Source organism: Phyllobates terribilis, unplaced genomic scaffold, assembly GCF_046119375.1.
Source record: "Phyllobates terribilis strain yellow unplaced genomic scaffold, ASM4611937v1 Scaffold_1__5_contigs__length_1240528914, whole genome shotgun sequence".
Taxonomy (NCBI): domain Eukaryota; kingdom Metazoa; phylum Chordata; class Amphibia; order Anura; family Dendrobatidae; genus Phyllobates; species Phyllobates terribilis.
In genome coordinates, this window is record NW_027362761.1 from 1,217,627,421 (window position 1) to 1,217,645,126 (window position 17,706).

At 46.9% G+C, this 17,706-nt stretch overlaps 1 protein-coding gene across 1 annotated transcript in view; it reads left to right on the plus strand.

The window, feature by feature from the left end:
• Positions 1–17,386, plus strand: part of LOC141229269 (vomeronasal type-2 receptor 26-like) — a 164,540-nt gene extending 147,154 nt beyond the window's left edge. The window contains exon 3 of the mRNA XM_073667461.1: positions 16,497–17,386. Coding sequence (XP_073523562.1) covers positions 16,497–17,386 — 890 coding nt within the window. The remainder of the gene's footprint in view (positions 1–16,496) is intronic.
• Positions 17,387–17,706: the final 320 nt, after the last annotated feature.

The following is a 17,706-nucleotide window of genomic DNA, read 5'->3' on the forward strand; positions in this document are numbered from 1 at the left end:
CCCTCCCCAGTAGGATGTGCTTGAAAACCCCCTTTAGTTATTTAGTGTTTGTGTAACAAGTCTTTTGCCAGGTCCCTGTCCCTGAACCTGTTCCTGAAATCTTTGTTGTCTGAATTTGAACCTGTTACTGAAACCTGTATTGTCTGAAAAAGTACTAGTGTCGATCCTGTCCAGTAACCCAGAATCCGTATTGTCTGTACCGGCTCTGATATCTGTTCTACCAGTGATCCGAATCCTGTACTGCTAGTGGCTTTGAGTCCGTTTCCATGTCTGCTATCCTGACCCATTGGGGTCAACTGCTGCTGTACCGGGGACTGCACTTGGAGTGGTACCTGGCGGCTAACTGTGGCACAAACCTAATACCACCATCAAGAGCTCTAGTGAAAATCAGGTAGCCATTTAGTCACGCTCTTCCAGGGTAAGCCTCGATCGTGATACAGTGGGTCCACAATCTACCAATGTGATAGAACAACTGGTGGAGGAGGGATAGTTTTGGATTAAAGGCATATTGGCAGGGTTTACTGCCTTACAGTCCTTCTATATGTATACTGCTGCTGCAGTCATTTTTCAGGGCTACATATTTTCTTTTCCATTTTAAAGTTTGCATGCTTGTATTATATACCTAATATAAAATGCACAAGGCATGTGGTAAGGGATGGGGAAGTGGGTGTGCTACTGATGGTGCACGCAGTGGCAGAGGTAGTGGACCTGGTGAAACTATACTTGCTGTGGGAGCACAACAAACATGTTAATCCATGAAACTTAGCTCCCTGTATCACTTTGTAGGGGGACTCAGGACACCACTTTTGAAACTAGAACAGTGCAAACAGGTGATGAGTTGGATGGCAGATATTACTTTCAGTATGTTAACCAACACAACTCATCTTCCACAAGGTCTAGTCTCATGAGAGTCTGGACCACATAATCCTCACCCTGCTCCCCATTTCTCCCTCCATGGTGAGTCCCAGAAGACAAATGATCCAATACTCGGACACTCCGAGGAGCTCTTTACATTTCCATTTATTGATTCTAGCCTCTCGCCCTGCATGTTTCAAGAGGGATGTGAGGAGATCATGTGTAGTGATAAAGAAATATTTGAGCAGCCACAGTCAAAAGAAGACAACAGTGGGGAACAGCAATTAGAGCCTCAAGAGGTAGATGATCATGAAACAATTGCCAACAAGTGATATTGTCAAGTCAACAAGTCAGAATCACGAAGTGGAAGATTCAGTGGTGGAGGATGATGTCACTGACTCTACCTGGGAAAGTGCCATGCAAAGCAAAGACAGCAGAACAGAGAGGTGGGATCCACTTCACTATAACAGGCAGGAACAGGCAATGGGGTGGCCAGAGGGAGAAGGCAGGCAACTGTTCCCAGAGTACCCAAACCCAGCAAGTTCGCAGGCCAAGGTTCAGGTGTTCCCAAGTCTGGCTGTATTTTAAAGACAGTGCAGACGATAAAAGAATAGTCATTTACAACCTGTGCCGTACCAACATCAGCTGGGGCCAGACCACTACAAGCTTGACCATTACCAGAATGCTCAGACACTTGTCATCCAAGCATCCGTTTAGGGATGAACACCTGGGTCTACAATCAGTGGATGCGGATGACACCACTGCCTCTTACCCTGTGCTATGTGCTTTCCAATCCCGTGTCCAGGATGCAGGCTCTGATGCCCCCTGCCATGCAATTGTGGTGCCCCTGTGGGTCCAGTTGCCACAGAGGTACTGCATCTCAGCCAGAGGTGTGGTACCCCACTCTCAGGTAAGGAAGGAGCGCTACCCGTGACCCAAACACTCACATCCAACACTACACCACTTCATAAGGGAAGGTCCAGATAGCTCCTAAGGTAGAGCACAGGCCTGCTCCCTGTTTGGAAGGTGGAACTAAGTAGAGGAGGTGGGTGGAGGAAGTAGCTTTGGGGAGCACTGAAGGAAGAGTATAAAATAAGGGTAGAAACATCTAGAAGGAGCCAGTCCTAGGTCCAGGGTCATAGGAGCAGGAGTTGAGTAAGTGAGGACAGTAGAGGAGAGGGGCCCAGTCAGAGAGGCCCAGTAGGAGAGTGAGGAGAGAAGACCGGAGCAGCGAGGAGGGCTCCAGAAATAGAAGGGATCCTAGGAACACGGCAAGTGTGGGATGCAACCCATGCGCCCGAGTTCACTTTGATCGTGGGGGGATCAGGGCGCAGTAGGGGACCGGCCCCAGACTAGTGGAGGACTACAAGACTCAGCTAGCAAATTGGAGGTTGTGGTATCTTCAAGTGCCGTAACCAACAACCACACACATTCGCTCAAAAGGTGGCCATATAGAAGAAAGGGGACAGACCGGATGTCACCTAATAAGGCCCGGGGCCACTGGCTCGGGACACTGTGTGTGAGGTGCAGGGCAGGAGAGAGAGAGAGCCAGCGCAGAGAAAGAGGCGACCTGGGAAAGTACATAAGAAAGGGTTCCTGTTCAAGTTCACACAAGTTATCTCAGAGTTGGCTCGATCACTTCCCAGGAGGACACAGGACGACATGGGCGGCTATAATCTGGGAGTTGTAACCTGGAGCATCTTGATAAATGTGAGTAAATCCTTGAAGACTGCACCCCGCTGTGTCCTTCACTTCATTGCTGTGTCACCTGCCTTGCACTACACCAACAACATCTACCCCATCAAGCCCTATTTATCTGCCCTGGAGCTTAGCTCTGCCTGTGGATAGCTGAACCATCTTTGCTGCGTCACCAACAGCCCCAGTGGATCTGAACAGCAGCGGCAGCCACCTATAGCCGCATACCATATTCCCCTTTTCTTTATTCCCCAATTGACTTCCCATTTATTGACCGCCCTGGGACATGGACCGGGTTACTGCCGCTGTGACTACCCCAAATAGAACCGACTGGCCAGCTACCGAGTGCCCCACGGCCCCAGGGGTGCGCGTCAATCTTGCCGTCACGAACAGGATGAACCGACCCATTACACTGGGTCTTGTGTGCCTATAGGCTGTGCTTACTACTGAATGTGTGCCTGCCTCATAAGAACGGGCGCCATTATGTGTGTGATAAAGGACAAAAAGAAGCCTCCCATGGGTGGCCGCGTTCAGGAAGGGCGCCAAAAACGGAGCCCGCTCCATGCATCTGCAGCCATATACATAGACTTGTGCATCAGTCTGGTGGAGCTGCCCCTTGGTGTGGCCGACAGCAAGCTGCAGTGGAACAGCCCCCGAAAGGGGAGAGGAGAAGAAAAACCTTGGAGACAGGGCGGGGCCACTGGCAGTGGAGTCAGAATACACCCCGCAGGAGCCATGGAAGGAGATTATGGCCAGACTCCCACCCTTGGCCTCCTGCAGCCAAAAGATTCCTCCCTTCACCTGGAGGGGGTTCTGGGCAAGCTACCCCTTGAGGATATGGGGTTCCTGCGTGCCGAGGTACAGGCACATGGAGGAAGCCCAGAAGGCCGCCGTCACGCAGTGGAAAGACGAGCTGTTGGAGAAGCTAACTTGGCAGCAGACCGTGCTAAGTCCTACCACCAGCACCCCAGCCCCAGCCGGGCCTGTCGTGATCCTGCAGGCTACGTGCAGTACCGAAGCGATGGAGAGAGCAGGTAACCATAGCAATCTTGCCCCGGGTGCCGACGGCACTGACACCCTCCTAGGCACCGATGAGGAACCATCTGCTCCTTCACTCGGCTGGGAGTATGGGCGCGCCAATTGGGACAGGTCCGCAAGGATCGAGGATCAGCAGGGAGCCCCATTAATACCCACGCCCATGCCCCTGGTTGCCTGCAAAGGAGGAGAGGAGTGAAGGTGGGACAACCCGGAGGGTGACCTTATGGGATTCCCGCAAGAGACCCAAACGGAGGCCCTATGGAGAGAGGAGTATTGTCGGCGGGAACTCCAAAAACTGGCAGCAGAGCAGCGGGAATGACAAGGGCAGTGGGGGGGCGATGGAGGCAGGCAACATGCAGGCTAAGACCCGGCCCACAAAGCCAATCCCACTTAACCCAGTCCCCGCGCTGAGGGAACCGTAGTCAAGTTTGATCTGGAAGGGGGTTGGGGCTTCATTCGGGAGCCTCAAGTGGCCACGGACCTCTTCGTCAACAGGTGCAATGTGGAGTCCCACCTAGAGCAGGGACACCCGGGATGGGATCTATACCCTGGAGACACGGACACCTACACCCGGCACCATGGAGAACAGGGGTAGTACGCCCTACATGTGCTTAGCACGGTGGAGGAGGAAAACGCAGCTCTGCCATCGGAGACTGATGACCCGGCTGGGCCATCAAGTGGTAGACAAATGTTCCCCTGGAGGGAGCACCACTACTGAACTGAACTAGTAAAAAAATTGAAAAACTGTATATAGTTACCCAGAAGGGTACTGGAATAATCTTATGTGTTTAAAGAAAATGTTTTTGTTTGCTTTGTGTGTTCTCGGTTAAAGAATAAGGACTTAGTGGTTAAGGACAGTGATTAACCCAAAAACTTATATTGTAAAAAGTTAGCACTTCTTAAGGTGCTTCCTGTTGGTTTTATAGACCATTGAATAGTGATTAGTGAGCATGATCGCTACTGCTCGGTGCTCACACAAGCACTTCACTGCTCGACATGCTCGGTGCTCGCCGAGTATTTCCGGGAAGCTCGAGTCATGTTTGGTGCTCTTTAGAGCGCCAATAAACATGCAGGAATTTCCTGCCACTCACTCTAATGCCGTAGCCATGTTGGTTGTGGCATTACAGTGATTGGCTGACCGCACAGCGTCATCAGGTCTATATCAGACCTGGCGCCGACATGATCGTCACAGTCACTCCGGAATCAGACAGTGTAGGCAGAGATACTGCTGAGCTAGGGAAAGATTTGATTGTTTCTAGTTAGTGTAGGTGTACCAAACTATATTAGAGACACATATCCATCTCATAAACAGTCCTTCTGAGGACTAATCCATCTGTAGAGATATCAGGCTGGCAGTGTATATAGTCAGGCAGGCAGTGTTTATAGCAGACTGCAGTACATATAGCACAAGAGGCTCCATTTCAGTTATGTCTGCTGCTGCTGTTATATTTCTAGAAATAGGCCCAGGTCTCAGGGGCCAGGAATAATTTTTTTTTGGATCTTAATCCTCATTATTTGCTTAAAATGCAATCCAATCCAGAGAACACAGTTTTTCTGCGCCATTTGCTTGTTGGCACTGCAGAATACAGCCAGGTCCTTTCCATATTACTGCGCTAAAAATCCAGCTTTTTAAAACTGTGTTTTCTCCATCACACGGACCAAATATACATTTTCAGAAAATACTGCCGTTTCTGGCCTCCATTAAAAATTTGTTTCAGTGTGTCAGTGAAGCAATTGACACCAGATTGCGGTTCAAAATAGTTACCTACAGGCCAGGTATTTAAAACTGTGGTTTTTCCGTCACACGGATCACATGTAAGTTCGCTCCAAATTCAGTCATTTGTTGTGAGCGTGGAAAATTTTGTCCTCCATTTAAAATGGGCAAGGCACATGGCAAGGGATGGGGAACTGGACGTGATGGTGATGATGGTGCATGCAGAGGCCAAGGCCGTGGGCAAGCTGAAATTGTGCCACAACAAACACCCACATCTTCTCGCCTAACCTTCCTGTCCCAATTAATAGAGGACCGCAGAACAACAGTATTGAACACAGAGCAGTGTAAAATGGTTATTGGTTGGATAGCAGATAATGCTTTCAGTCACCTAGCCACCACTACCACCACCTTGTCTTCCACACTGTCAAGTCTCAGTAGCTGTGAGTATGGACCGCATATTCGTCACCCTGAACCTCTTTCCACCCACCATGCCAAGTGCCCGGAGACAACTGATCCCACATTTGGACACATCGAAGAGCTGTTCACTTTCCCATTTATAGCTTCGGGCCTCTCGCCCAGTCAACTTGAAGCGGGGTAAGAGGAGATTGCATGTAGCGATGCCCAAATATTTGAGCAGCCATGGTCACACAAAGGTGATGTTGGGAATGTGTCACAAGAGTTGGATGATGATGAGGCACAATTGCCAGAAAGTCAGGAGGAGGACCAGAGTTAGTAAGTGGAAGACGAGGAGGTGGATGATATAGTAACTGACCCAACCTGGTAAAAGGACAAGTAGAGTGAGGACAGCAGCACACAGAAGGAGGAAGGCAGAGTACCCCAACAGGCAGGAAGAAGCAGTGTTGTGGCTGCAGAAAGAAGGCAGGCAACCATTCCCCGTAACACCAACACGAAGGAAGTTGCCAGTACAACTGTTAGGTTTTTCCGAGTCTGGTTGTTTTTTAAAGACTGCCAATAACCCCAAAAAGGCCATTTGCACCACCTGCCAGGCCAGCATCAGCAGGGGTGGCAAAATGACCAGACTGACTACTACCAACATGATCAGGCACATGGCATTAAAGCACCAGACTTTGTGGGCCGAACCCCAGGGTCTAGGAACAGTGTCTACAGGTGGCACCATTGCTTCTTCTGCTGTTGTGCATGCAAGCCAATGTCCATGGTGCATGCGAAGATGCCTCCTGCCCTGCACCTGTCATTGCACACTCTCAAGTGACAGTATCATGAATCATGTCCACGACCTTGTCCCAGCGAAGCGTTCAGTTGTCCATACCCCAATCCTTGGAACGCAAGCGTAAATACGCAGCCATCTCCCCACAGGCCACAGTACTAAATTTCCACATTTTACGACAGCCTTTCGCTCGAAATGTTGCCTTTTAGGCTCGTGGAGATGGAAGAATTCCTCAATCTGATGGCGGTGGCCGTCCCTCTGTCCTCGGTCCCCAGCCGCCACTATTTTTCCCGGTGTGCCGTCCCCACATTACACAAACATGTGTACCAAAACATTAGCCGTGCCCTCAACAATGCAGTTACCTTGAAAGTCCACCTAACCACGGACACGTGGATAAGTGCTTGTGGGCATGGAGGGTACATCTCGGTGATGGCACACTGGGTTAACATAGTGGAAGCCAGGAACGAGTCGGATCTTGGGACAGAACACGTCCTCCCGATGCCAAGGATTGCAGGCCCTAGGTCAATCAGGGTTACCCCCACAGTCTACAGCTCCTGCATCTCATCCTCCTCAGCCTCCTCCTCCTCTTCAGCCTCCAACTTTGAAATAACCACATCAGTCACAAGCTGGAAGCAAAGCAGCACTGCCTCGGTCAAGTGGCAACAGGCTGTGCTGAAGCTAATATGCTTAGGTGACAAAGCGCACAATGTTGAAGGGTTGTGGAAAGCTCTGAATGAGTAGGCAGATCTGTGGCTCACACCGCTGAACCTACAGCCAGGCATGGTCATGTGTGTCAATGGCTGGAACCTGGTGGCGGCTCTGAGGCAAGGCGAGCTCACACACATACCATGCCTGGCCCATGTGCTTAACCTTGTGGTGCAGCGGTTTCTCAAATCCTACCCGGAGCTGCTTGGTAAAGTATGCAGCCTGTGTGCCCATTTTAGAAAGTCACCGCCTTTGCCATGTTTCAGCAGTGTTTGCTGCTTCCGACTCACAGATGGGTATGTGATGTCCCCACACATTGTAACTCTACACTGCTGATGTTGGGAAGGATTTGTGAGTAGAAGAGGGTAGTTGGTCAGTATCAGCATCAACAAGGCCATCGGTATTGAGTTCAGACTACCAACACATAAGACCTCAGGAGTGGACATGGATGTCAGACATATGTACCATCCTCTAAAACTTTGAGGACTCCACCAAGATGGTGAGAGGCGATGATGCCATAATTAGCGTCACCATCCCGCTTCTCTGTCTTCTGAAATGCTCTCTGCTCACAATCAAAGAGGATGCATTGTAGTCAGAGCACGATGAGATGGAGCAAGGATCCAAACAGGGTGATTACACACAGCCCAGCGTCATCTCATCCCAACGTGGATTGGGTGACAATGAGGAAGAGGAGGAGGAGGAAGAACAGGAGCTAGTTTCTTGCGCCTAAGACGGTACTACCTGCACAACTGTCATACCGTCTGTTCAGCGTGGATGGCCAGAACACAGAGAGGAGGAGTGGGAGAGCATGGTCAGTCATCCTCTTGGTGAGGACGCGGAAATCTTGCCTGTTAGCAGTCTTGCATGCATGGCTGAGTTTTATGTTATGCTGCCTTTCCCATGACCCTCGCATTCTCAAAATTTTGGGTGACAGTCATTACTGGTTGGTGACACTTCTAGACCCACGCTACAAGGAGGACATTTTATCTCTTATTCCTGAGGTGGAAAGGTCTACAAAAATGGGGCAGTACCAGAAGGCCCTTGTTGCGGAACTATTAAAAAAATTCCCATCTGAAAATGATGGTGGCAGAGGTCACAGTTCATTGGACAACCAAGGAGTACAGGTGAGAGAGACACAAATGCAATCCAGCAGAGGCAGGGGAACACTGTCAAAGTTCTGGGACAGTTTTCTCAGACCCTCCCTTTCCAAAATTTGGTCAGCCCTTGAACTCACTTCATACCCTATAACTGTATGGCAGACTCTCTCCTTCCTAATGGGAATTTGCCGTTACTGTGGCCCTGCTCTATGTGTCTTTAAATTCTTAGTGGGGTTTTTCCTAAATTTTGTCAGCCATTGGACTCACTGCATACCCTATAACTGTATAGCAGACCCTCTCCTTTCCAATGGGAACATGTCGTACTTATTACTGCGGCCCTGCTCTATGTGTCTTTAAATTCTTATTGGGGTTTTTCCTAAAATTGGTCAGCCATTGGACTCACTGCATATCCTATAACTGTTTAGCAGACTCTTTCCTTTCTAATGGGAACATGTGTACCTTGTTACTGTGGCCCTGCTCTGTGTTTCTTTAACCCCTTTACAACCCAAGGTGGTTTGCACGTTAATGACCAGGCCAATTTTTACAATTCTGACCATTGTCACTTTATGAGGTAATTACTCTGGAACGCTTCAACGGATCCCCCGATTCTGAGACTGTTTTTTTGTGACATATTGTACTTCATGATTGTGGTAAAATGTCTTTGATATCAATTGCGTTTATTTGTGAAAAAAACGGAAACTTGGCGAAATTTTGAAAATTTTGCAATTTTCAAAATTTGAATTTTGATGCCCTTAAATCAGAGAGCTATGTCACACAAAATAGTTAATAAATAACATTTTACACAAGTCTACTTTACGTCAGCACAATTTTGTAACCAATATTTTTTTTTATTGGGGAGCTATAAGGGTTAAAATTTGACCAGCGATTTCTCATTTTTCCAACAAAATTTACAAAACCATTTTTTTAGGGACCATATCATATTTAAAGTCACTTTGAGTGGTCTTTATGACAGAAATACCCAAAAGTAACACCATTCTAAAAACTGCACCCCTCAAGGTGCTCAAAACAACATTCAAGAACTTTATTAACCCTTCAGGTGCTTCACAGGAATTTTTGAAATGTGTAAGAAATAAATTAACATTTAACTTTTTTCACAAAATGTTAGTTTAGACCCAATTTTTTTTATTTTCGCAGGGGTAACAGGAAAAAATGGACCCCAAAATTTGTTATAAAGTTTCTCCTGAGTAAGCAGATACCCCATATGTGGGGGAAAATCACTGTTTTTGCGCACGGCTGGGTTCGGAAGGGAAGGAGCGCCATTTGACTTTTTGAATGTAAAATTTGCTTGAATAATTAGCGGATGCCATGTTGCATTTGGGGAGCCGCTGATGTGCCTAAACAGTGGAAACCCCCCACAAGTGACACCCTTTTGGAAACTAGACCCCTCTGGGAACTTATCTAGATGTGTGGTGAGCACCTTTAACCCCAAAGTCCTTTACAGAAGTTTATAACATGGAGCCGTGAAAATAAAAAAATCAAACTTTTTCCACAAAAATGATGTTTTAGCCCCAATTTTTTTTTATTTTCACAAGGGTAAGAGGAGAAAATGGACCCCAAAAATATTTTGTGCAATTTCTCCTGAGTATGCCATTACCCCATATGTGGGGAAAATACAGTGTTTGGGCGCATGGCAGAGTTCAGAAGGGAAGGAGCACTGTGTGACTTTTTGAACGCAAAATCAGCTGGAATCGAGAGCGGACGCCATGTCACATTTGGAGAGCCCCTGTTGTGCCTAAATTATTGAAACCCCCCCACAAGTGACCCCATTTTGGAAACTACACCTATCAAGGATTTTATCAAAGGGTATAGTGAACATTTTGACCCCAGAGGTACGACACAGAATTTGATGACATTAGGTCATCATATTGAATAAGTTGTCATTAGTCTTGAGCGCAAGTGCTCGCTACTTGAGTTTGCATCGGGTACTCAGGTATGCACCATGTATCACGGGTGCTCAAGTGAAATGCTCGAGTCCCCGCCCGCATGTTTCACGGTTATTAGACACTCCCAAGAAAACATGCGGGAATCGCTCGTGCATGGCAGGCAAATTCCCGCAAGGTTTTTTTGGCCGCGAAGCATATGGGGCGGAGACTCGAGCACCCGCGATACTCAATGCATACCCGAGCACCCGATGCAAACTCAAGTGGCGAGCACTTGCGTTCAATACTAGTTGCCATATCGTCATCTTCTTTTTTTTTATGTGTCTTTAAGTTCTTACTGGGGTTTTTCCTAAAATTGGTCAGCCATTGGACTCACTGCATGCCGTATAACTGTATAGCAGACCCTCTCCTTTCTAATGGGAATATGTCATGCTTGTTACTGTGGCCCTGCTCTATGTGTCTTTAAATTCTTAGTGTGGTTTTTCCCAAATTTTGGCAGCCATTGCAGTCACAGCATGGGCATTACCACTATAGGAGACCCACTCCTTGATAATGGGAATATTTTTTTTACTTAGACCCTCCTCTATGTCTCTTTAAAGGGGTATTGGGTTGCGTCCAAATTTTTGGCAGCCCTTGCAGTCACTGTATATGCAATAATAGTATAGAGACCCACTTGTTAATAATGGGAACAACAAAGCATAGCCGGCTGATGGCTCTCTAACAATAGCGAGGGCCAACTGCTGGTCTTTTAAGAATAGTAAGGGCCGTCTGATGGCCCTATAAAAATAGGCTTTATGACTTTCAGAGTCTCTCCATCATAAATAAATCAGGATGTGTCAGATGATGTGTCACACACCACATTGCCAGATAAGGTTGTAAAATGTTAAAATGACAATAGGATCTTTCTTTAGTATAAAAGACAGCGTCACCAATTTAACCTCAATGTAATCACATTGTTCAGCTCCTGCAGCTCTTCCTCCATCTCCGAAATGACCACATCAGTCACAAGCTGACAGCACTTGTGCACTGCCTTGTGCAAGCGGTAACAGGCTGTGCTGAAGATAACATGCTTAATGCTTAATTGACAAACCGCCCTGCGCTGTAGAGTTGTTTAAAGCTGTAACACAGCAGCCTGATCTGTGGCTCTCACCGCCAAACATACAGCCAGGCATGGTCATGTGTGACAATGGGCGGAACCTGGTGACAGAGAAATGACAGCCGGAGTACATATGGTTTCTCTTTGGCAGTCCTTTCACTGAGCTAAAGAATATGGCTGTGGTGAAATACAACTTCCACTGAGAAGCTCTTTCAGATTGAAAAAGATGTTTGTGTGTCAGAGCACCACCGACAAGTTTGAGGTAATGTTGTATGGGCTGCCACTGCTTCTGCAACAAGCTGCATTAGAGGACTTCCTGGGAGAAATGACACCCAGGGTAAATACAGTTTCCCTCTATGCCAATCCTTTTACAGAGCTAAATACAACTCTCAGCAAAAAATGCTGTGGACTGGCACCGTACCGTCCCTGGCCACTTTCACCTGTTCATGTGTTTTGGTTAGGACGTCCTTCCCAGTAAGTGCACTGGGGAGGGCATAGGTAATGTTGTGGGACCCATACTTGTGGAAGGTGGAGAAGATACCGAGAGAAATAGTAGCGGCTGGGGACCGAGTATGGACACCCGGCCGCTGCCGGCATGAGGTTGTGAAAAGCTTCCGCCTACACGAGTGTAAAAGTCCATATTTCAAGTGCAAGCAGCTGCCCAGAAATCTGTCAGTTTAGTATTGCAGCCTGTGGGTGGGTGGCTGGCTGCATACTTGCGCTTGCATTGAAAGTGACAGAAAACTAAGCAGATGGTGGCCTCTATCATCATCATAACCTCACCTTGGCACTATGAACTCTCCTGAAGAAGATGCCAGGGCCCACAGGAGGATTCTCCGGTTCTCTGGTAGGCCCGTCCAACCCTGAAGAGAAGCAGCCCTTGCTAAGAAAAGCGTGGGGGAAGGTTGCCGGACACTCTATGGCTGCTTTTTTAATGTGGATCGGACACACTTATGCATGTTATTTCTTAAACCGCATTGCAGATCAGGCCCTTGTCCAACTCTGTATGCTTGAAATAAAATGCGCAAAGAAAGATGTTTTTGTGTCAAAGCACCACCGACAAGAGAGAGTTGATGTTGGACAGGCTGCCATTGCTTCTGCAACAAGCTGCATTAGGAGACTTACTGGGAGAAATGACACCCAGGGTAGATACAGTTTCCCTCTATGCCAGTCCTTTCACCGAGCTAAATACAACTCTCAGCAAAAAAAGATATGGACTGGCTCCATACTGTCCCTGGCCACGTGTTTGTGGTTAGGCGGTCCTTCCCAGTAAGTGCACTGGGGAGGGTACAGGTAATGTTGTGGGACCCGTGCTTGTGGAAGGTGGAGACGATACAGGGAGAAATAGTGGCGGCTGGGGACCGAGTATGGACACCCGTCCGCCACCGGCATGAGGTTGTGAAAAGCTTCTGCCTCCACGAGCCTAAAAGGCCATATTTCAAGTGCAAGCAGCTGCCCAGAAATCTGACAGTTTAGTGTTGTGGCCTGTGGGTGAGTAGGTGGATGGCTGCATACTTGCGCTTGAATTCCAAGGAATGGGGTAGGGCAACTGAACACTGCACTGGGACAAGGACGTGGACGGTAATTGTTGCAAGTTTGCAATGACAAGTGCATGGCGGGAGGCATCTTTGCATTTGCCAAGGATCACTTATGATGGGCACACTTTTAGGCAGTGACCTGGGAGTCAGAAATGCTTCCAGAGGTCTTCCCCATGCTGTTCCCATGTCTTTTCAGCACTGTATGCATGTGTCTGATGATGTGTCACAGACCACATGGCCAGATAAGGTTGTAAAATGTTAAAATGACACTTCACAGTGAATGTATTTGTCTTTGTTGAAAGCAATGCAAAAGTGCAAAAATGCATCAAAAACTCTACATGTGAACATATCCCAAGGGATGGAGGAGTATTTTTGGCTTTGGTTATTTATTTTGCCTTATACACAAGTCATTACCCTGGAAAGGATGTTCCTTAATATATTTACCAGGAAAATCCATTTCGGTTTTGTTTTTGTATGTTTTATTTTGAGTCTGTAAAAGTGGCATAATACTCTGACAGCGTTGTTGACAGCAGTGACCTGGGAGTCAGAAATGCTTCCAGGTGTCTTCCCGATGCTGCTCCCATGTCATTTGAGCACTGTTCCCATCGATAAGGACAATTTTTAAGCCCTCTGCAGACCGCCGGGGGGAGCCGCCTGAACAATGCTCGAGTTTTCCATAGACTTACATTGGGCTCGTTGCTCGGGTCAAGCACCCGAGTATTCCAATTTGCTTGACCCATGCAACGAGTACCTGAGCATTTTAGTGCTTGCTCATCACTACTATTTACTGTTTTATCTGGAAAATCATTTTAAAATTTTGCATGTCTTAAATATTGTTTTCTACTCTGTTCCAGCCCCCGGACGTGCTGTGTTTAAAGGGGGGGGGGGATGTGGCACCCCTGCGGGTCCAGTTGCCACAGAGGTACTGCATTTCAGCCAGTGGTGTGGTACCTCACTCTCAGGTAAGGAGGGAGCACTACCCGGGACCCAAGCACTCACATCCAACACTTCCCCACTTCATAAGGAAAGGTCCAGATAGCTCCTAAGGGAGGGCACAGGCCTGGTCGCTGTTAGGAAGGTGGAACTAAGTAGAGGGTAGAAACATCTATAAGGAGTCTGGTCCTAGGAGTGAGAGAGGAAGGGAGGACCATGGAGGAGAGGGACACAGTCAGAGAGGCCCAGTAGGAGAGTGAGGAGAGAAGACCGGAGCAACGAGTTGGGCTCCAGAGATAGAAGGGATCCTAGGGGCATGGCGAGTGCGGGATGCCATCTGTGCGCCCGAGTTCACGCTGATCGTGGAGGGATCAAACAGCAGTAGGGGACCAGCCCCAGACTAGTGGAGGACTACAAGTCTCAGCTAGCAAAACGGAGGCTGCGGTATCTTCAAGTTCCGTAACCAACAACCACACACATTCGCTGAAAAGGTGGCCATATAGGACAGAGGGGACAAACCAGACATTGCCAAAGAAGGCCCGGGGCCACTGGCTCGGGACTCTGTGTGTGAGGTGCAGGGCAGGAGAGAGAGCCAGTGCAGAGAGGGAGATGACCTGGGAAGGTACATAAGAAAGGGGTCCTGTTCAAGTGCATCCAAGTTATCTGAGAGTTGGCTGGATCACTTCCCCGGAGGACACAGGGTGACGTGGGCAGTTATAATCTGGCAGTTGTAACCTGGAGCATCTAGATAACTGTGAGTAAATACTTGAAGACTGCACCCCGCTGTGTCCTTCACTTCTCTGCTGCGTCACCTGCCTTGCACTACAACAACAACATCTACCTCATCAAGCTCTATTTTACTGCCCTGGAGCTTAGCTCTGCCCGTGGAGAGCTGAACCATCTTTGCTGCGCCAACAACAGCCCAAGTGGATCTGAACAGCAGCGGCGGCAACCTATAGCCGCATACCACCGGTGGTGTCACAAAACTTTATCCCCCTTTTCTTTATTCCCAAATTGACTTCCCATTTATTGACCGCCCTGGGCCATGGACCGGGTCACTGCCGCCGTGACTATCCGAAATAGAACCGACCTGCCCAGCTATTGAGTACCCCACGGCCCCAGGGGGTGCATCACAATGGTCACTGCACAATTGGAAGTGCCATGAGCAACCATGTTTTATTCCTTGTCCCAGGGCAGCGTTTAGCTGTTTCTACTCCAGGCCTTAGAACGCAAATGCAAATACACAGTCACCCAAACCACAGGCCAAACACTAAACGGCCACATTTCTAGACTGATTTCCTTGGAAATGTTGCCATTTAGGCTTGTTGACAATGAGGCTTTCTGCAACCTCATGACAGTGACTGTCCCTCAGTACTTGGTCCCCAGTTGCCACTATGTTTCCTGTTGTGCCGTCCCCTCCTTACACCAACACAAGTTCCAAAACATCACTCGGTCCCAGACCAATGCAGTTACAAGGAAGGTCCATTTAGCAACCGACACGTGAACAAGTGCTTGTGGCCAGGGACGATACATTTCCCTGACATAAGTTTTAAAGGGTCATCAAGCAACCCTTACTTTTAACGTTTCCAGGTTGTGTGTTATGCCTTCCTTCCTAATTTTTACAGGATGTGTATGAGACCTGCCTCTATAATTCTCTTATAAATATATATAGGTATACCCCCCTGGAGAAAAAGTTTTTTCAGCCCTTGCACTTAATGCATAGGCTTTATCAGTTTAGGAGTCTCACTCCTTAAAAATGGGAAAAAAGGTTTTCTGAGGTTCTCCTTTACGTGTCTTCCAGGGTGTATTGCAGTCCCTATTTCTATTTATTGGCAGCCCTTGCACTAGTGCATAGGCTTTGAGTCTAGGAGTCTCACTAAATAACAATTTGAACAGAATGTGTATGAGGTCCTCTTTTTTGTCTAATACAGGGCTTATCAGAGTCCCTCTTCCTTCTAATTTTTGGCAGTTCTTGCATTGCTCACATAGGCTTTGTGAGTTTCGGAGTCCACCTACAGAAATTAAATTGGATGTTTCTGACCATGTCACACAGACCACATGTCCAGATAGGGTAACAAAATTTTAAAATTACATTTAACAGTGATTACCGGTGGGTGTTGTTTTATTTCTCCCTTTACTATGTCTTATACTGCAGTCACAGGCAACAGTGAAATACAGTAAGTGATGACCCGGCTATTAAGGGATGCGGAGGAGACGGGTTTTTTTTCCTCTCTTTTTAATTTTGCCTTATATACTAGTATACAGGAAAGAATGTTTCCTAACATTTTTTTTGTAAAATCCATTTTATTTTCAGTTTTGTATGTTTTATTGTCAGTCCGTAAAAGTAGAGTAATACTCTGATAACATTCTTCCCTGCAGAGATCTGGGAGTCAAAGATGCGTCCAGGCATCTTTCCCATGCTCATCCCATTCCATTTGAGTGGTGTTTCCATCTATTTCAATGATTATCTGGACTCTTCAGCCCTTCTGGTAGGGTCTTCCAGAAAAATGATGTAGTTTCTCATTGACTTCCATTATACTAGGTACTCGAGTAGAACCTATCTGAGCATCTGACCTGCTCGATTCGAGTACCGAGCACTCGAGCATTTTAGTGGTCACTCATCACTAGTTTGTAGACTGTTTATATCCACTGTATATGAAATCATGTTATTCTTTTTTACGGACATTGGAATATTGGACAGCTCAACAATTTCATATATTTTTCTTTGTTTCCTGCAGACAGTGAGACCTGTGACAGATGTCCTGATGATGAGTGGCCGGATGAGAAGAAAGTGAAATGTGTCCCTAAATCCCATGAGTTTCTGTCCTATGAGGAGGATGAAATTGTAATTCTTTTTATATTCACATCTTTACTATTTTTCATTGTTACCATCTTTATATTAGGAATTTTCATCCATTTCTGGGACAACCCAATTGTGAGGGCCAATAACCGCACTGTGAGCTTCATCCTCCTGGTCTCCATCTCACTGAGTTTTCTCTGTGTCTTCTTCTTCCTTGGTCGTCCTGTGGACATCACCTGCTTACTGAGACAGACGTCATTTGGGATATTCTTCTCTATTTCCCTATCTTCTGTCCTTGCAAAAACAATCACAGTCTGCATTGCCTTCAAAGCCACCAAACCAGGCAGCATATGGAGGAAGTGGGTCGGTGTAAAGACATCAAATTATGTGGTGGGAATCTGCTCCTCAGTCCAAGTTCTCATCTGCATTGTTTGGATGACTGTTTGCTCTCCCTATCAGGAGTTGGACATGACTTCTTATACTGATAGGATCATCATTCAGTGTAATGAAGGCTCAGATGTCTGGTTCTACTCCATGTTGGGTTATCTGGGGCTCCTGGCAGCTATGAGCTTTGTTCTGGCTTTCATGGTCAGGACATTACCGGACAGCTTTAATGAGGCCAAGTACATCACCTTCAGCATGCTGATGTTCTGCAGTGTCTGGATTGCCATGATCCCAGCATATCTGAGCACCAGAGGGAAGAGCATGGTGGCTGTGGAGATATTCACCATATTGATCTCATGTGCTGGAATATTGTGCTGTATATTCCTCCCAAAATGTTATATGATACTTTTCAAAAAGGAGATAAATATTAGAAGACAAATGTAGAGAAAATATAACTATTACTATTCTGAATATTATAAATGTGAATTTATACAGAATAATAACAATAAAAATTAAATAGAAATAAACATTTAACTTAGTAAGAAAAAATCTCAAACAACAAAATAAAAATTCTCTTATGGTTATGTAATAAAGTATTATATTATATATATATATTTATATTTATCTTTTGTCTCCTCCTATGAGAAAATACTGTTTCATCATTAGAGCTTCATAGCTTCCGGCTTTGAAGGCAACCAATCAACACATTTTTACCTATTAAATTAAGGCTGTAATGTTCTAGGTTTATATCGTCATAATAATTC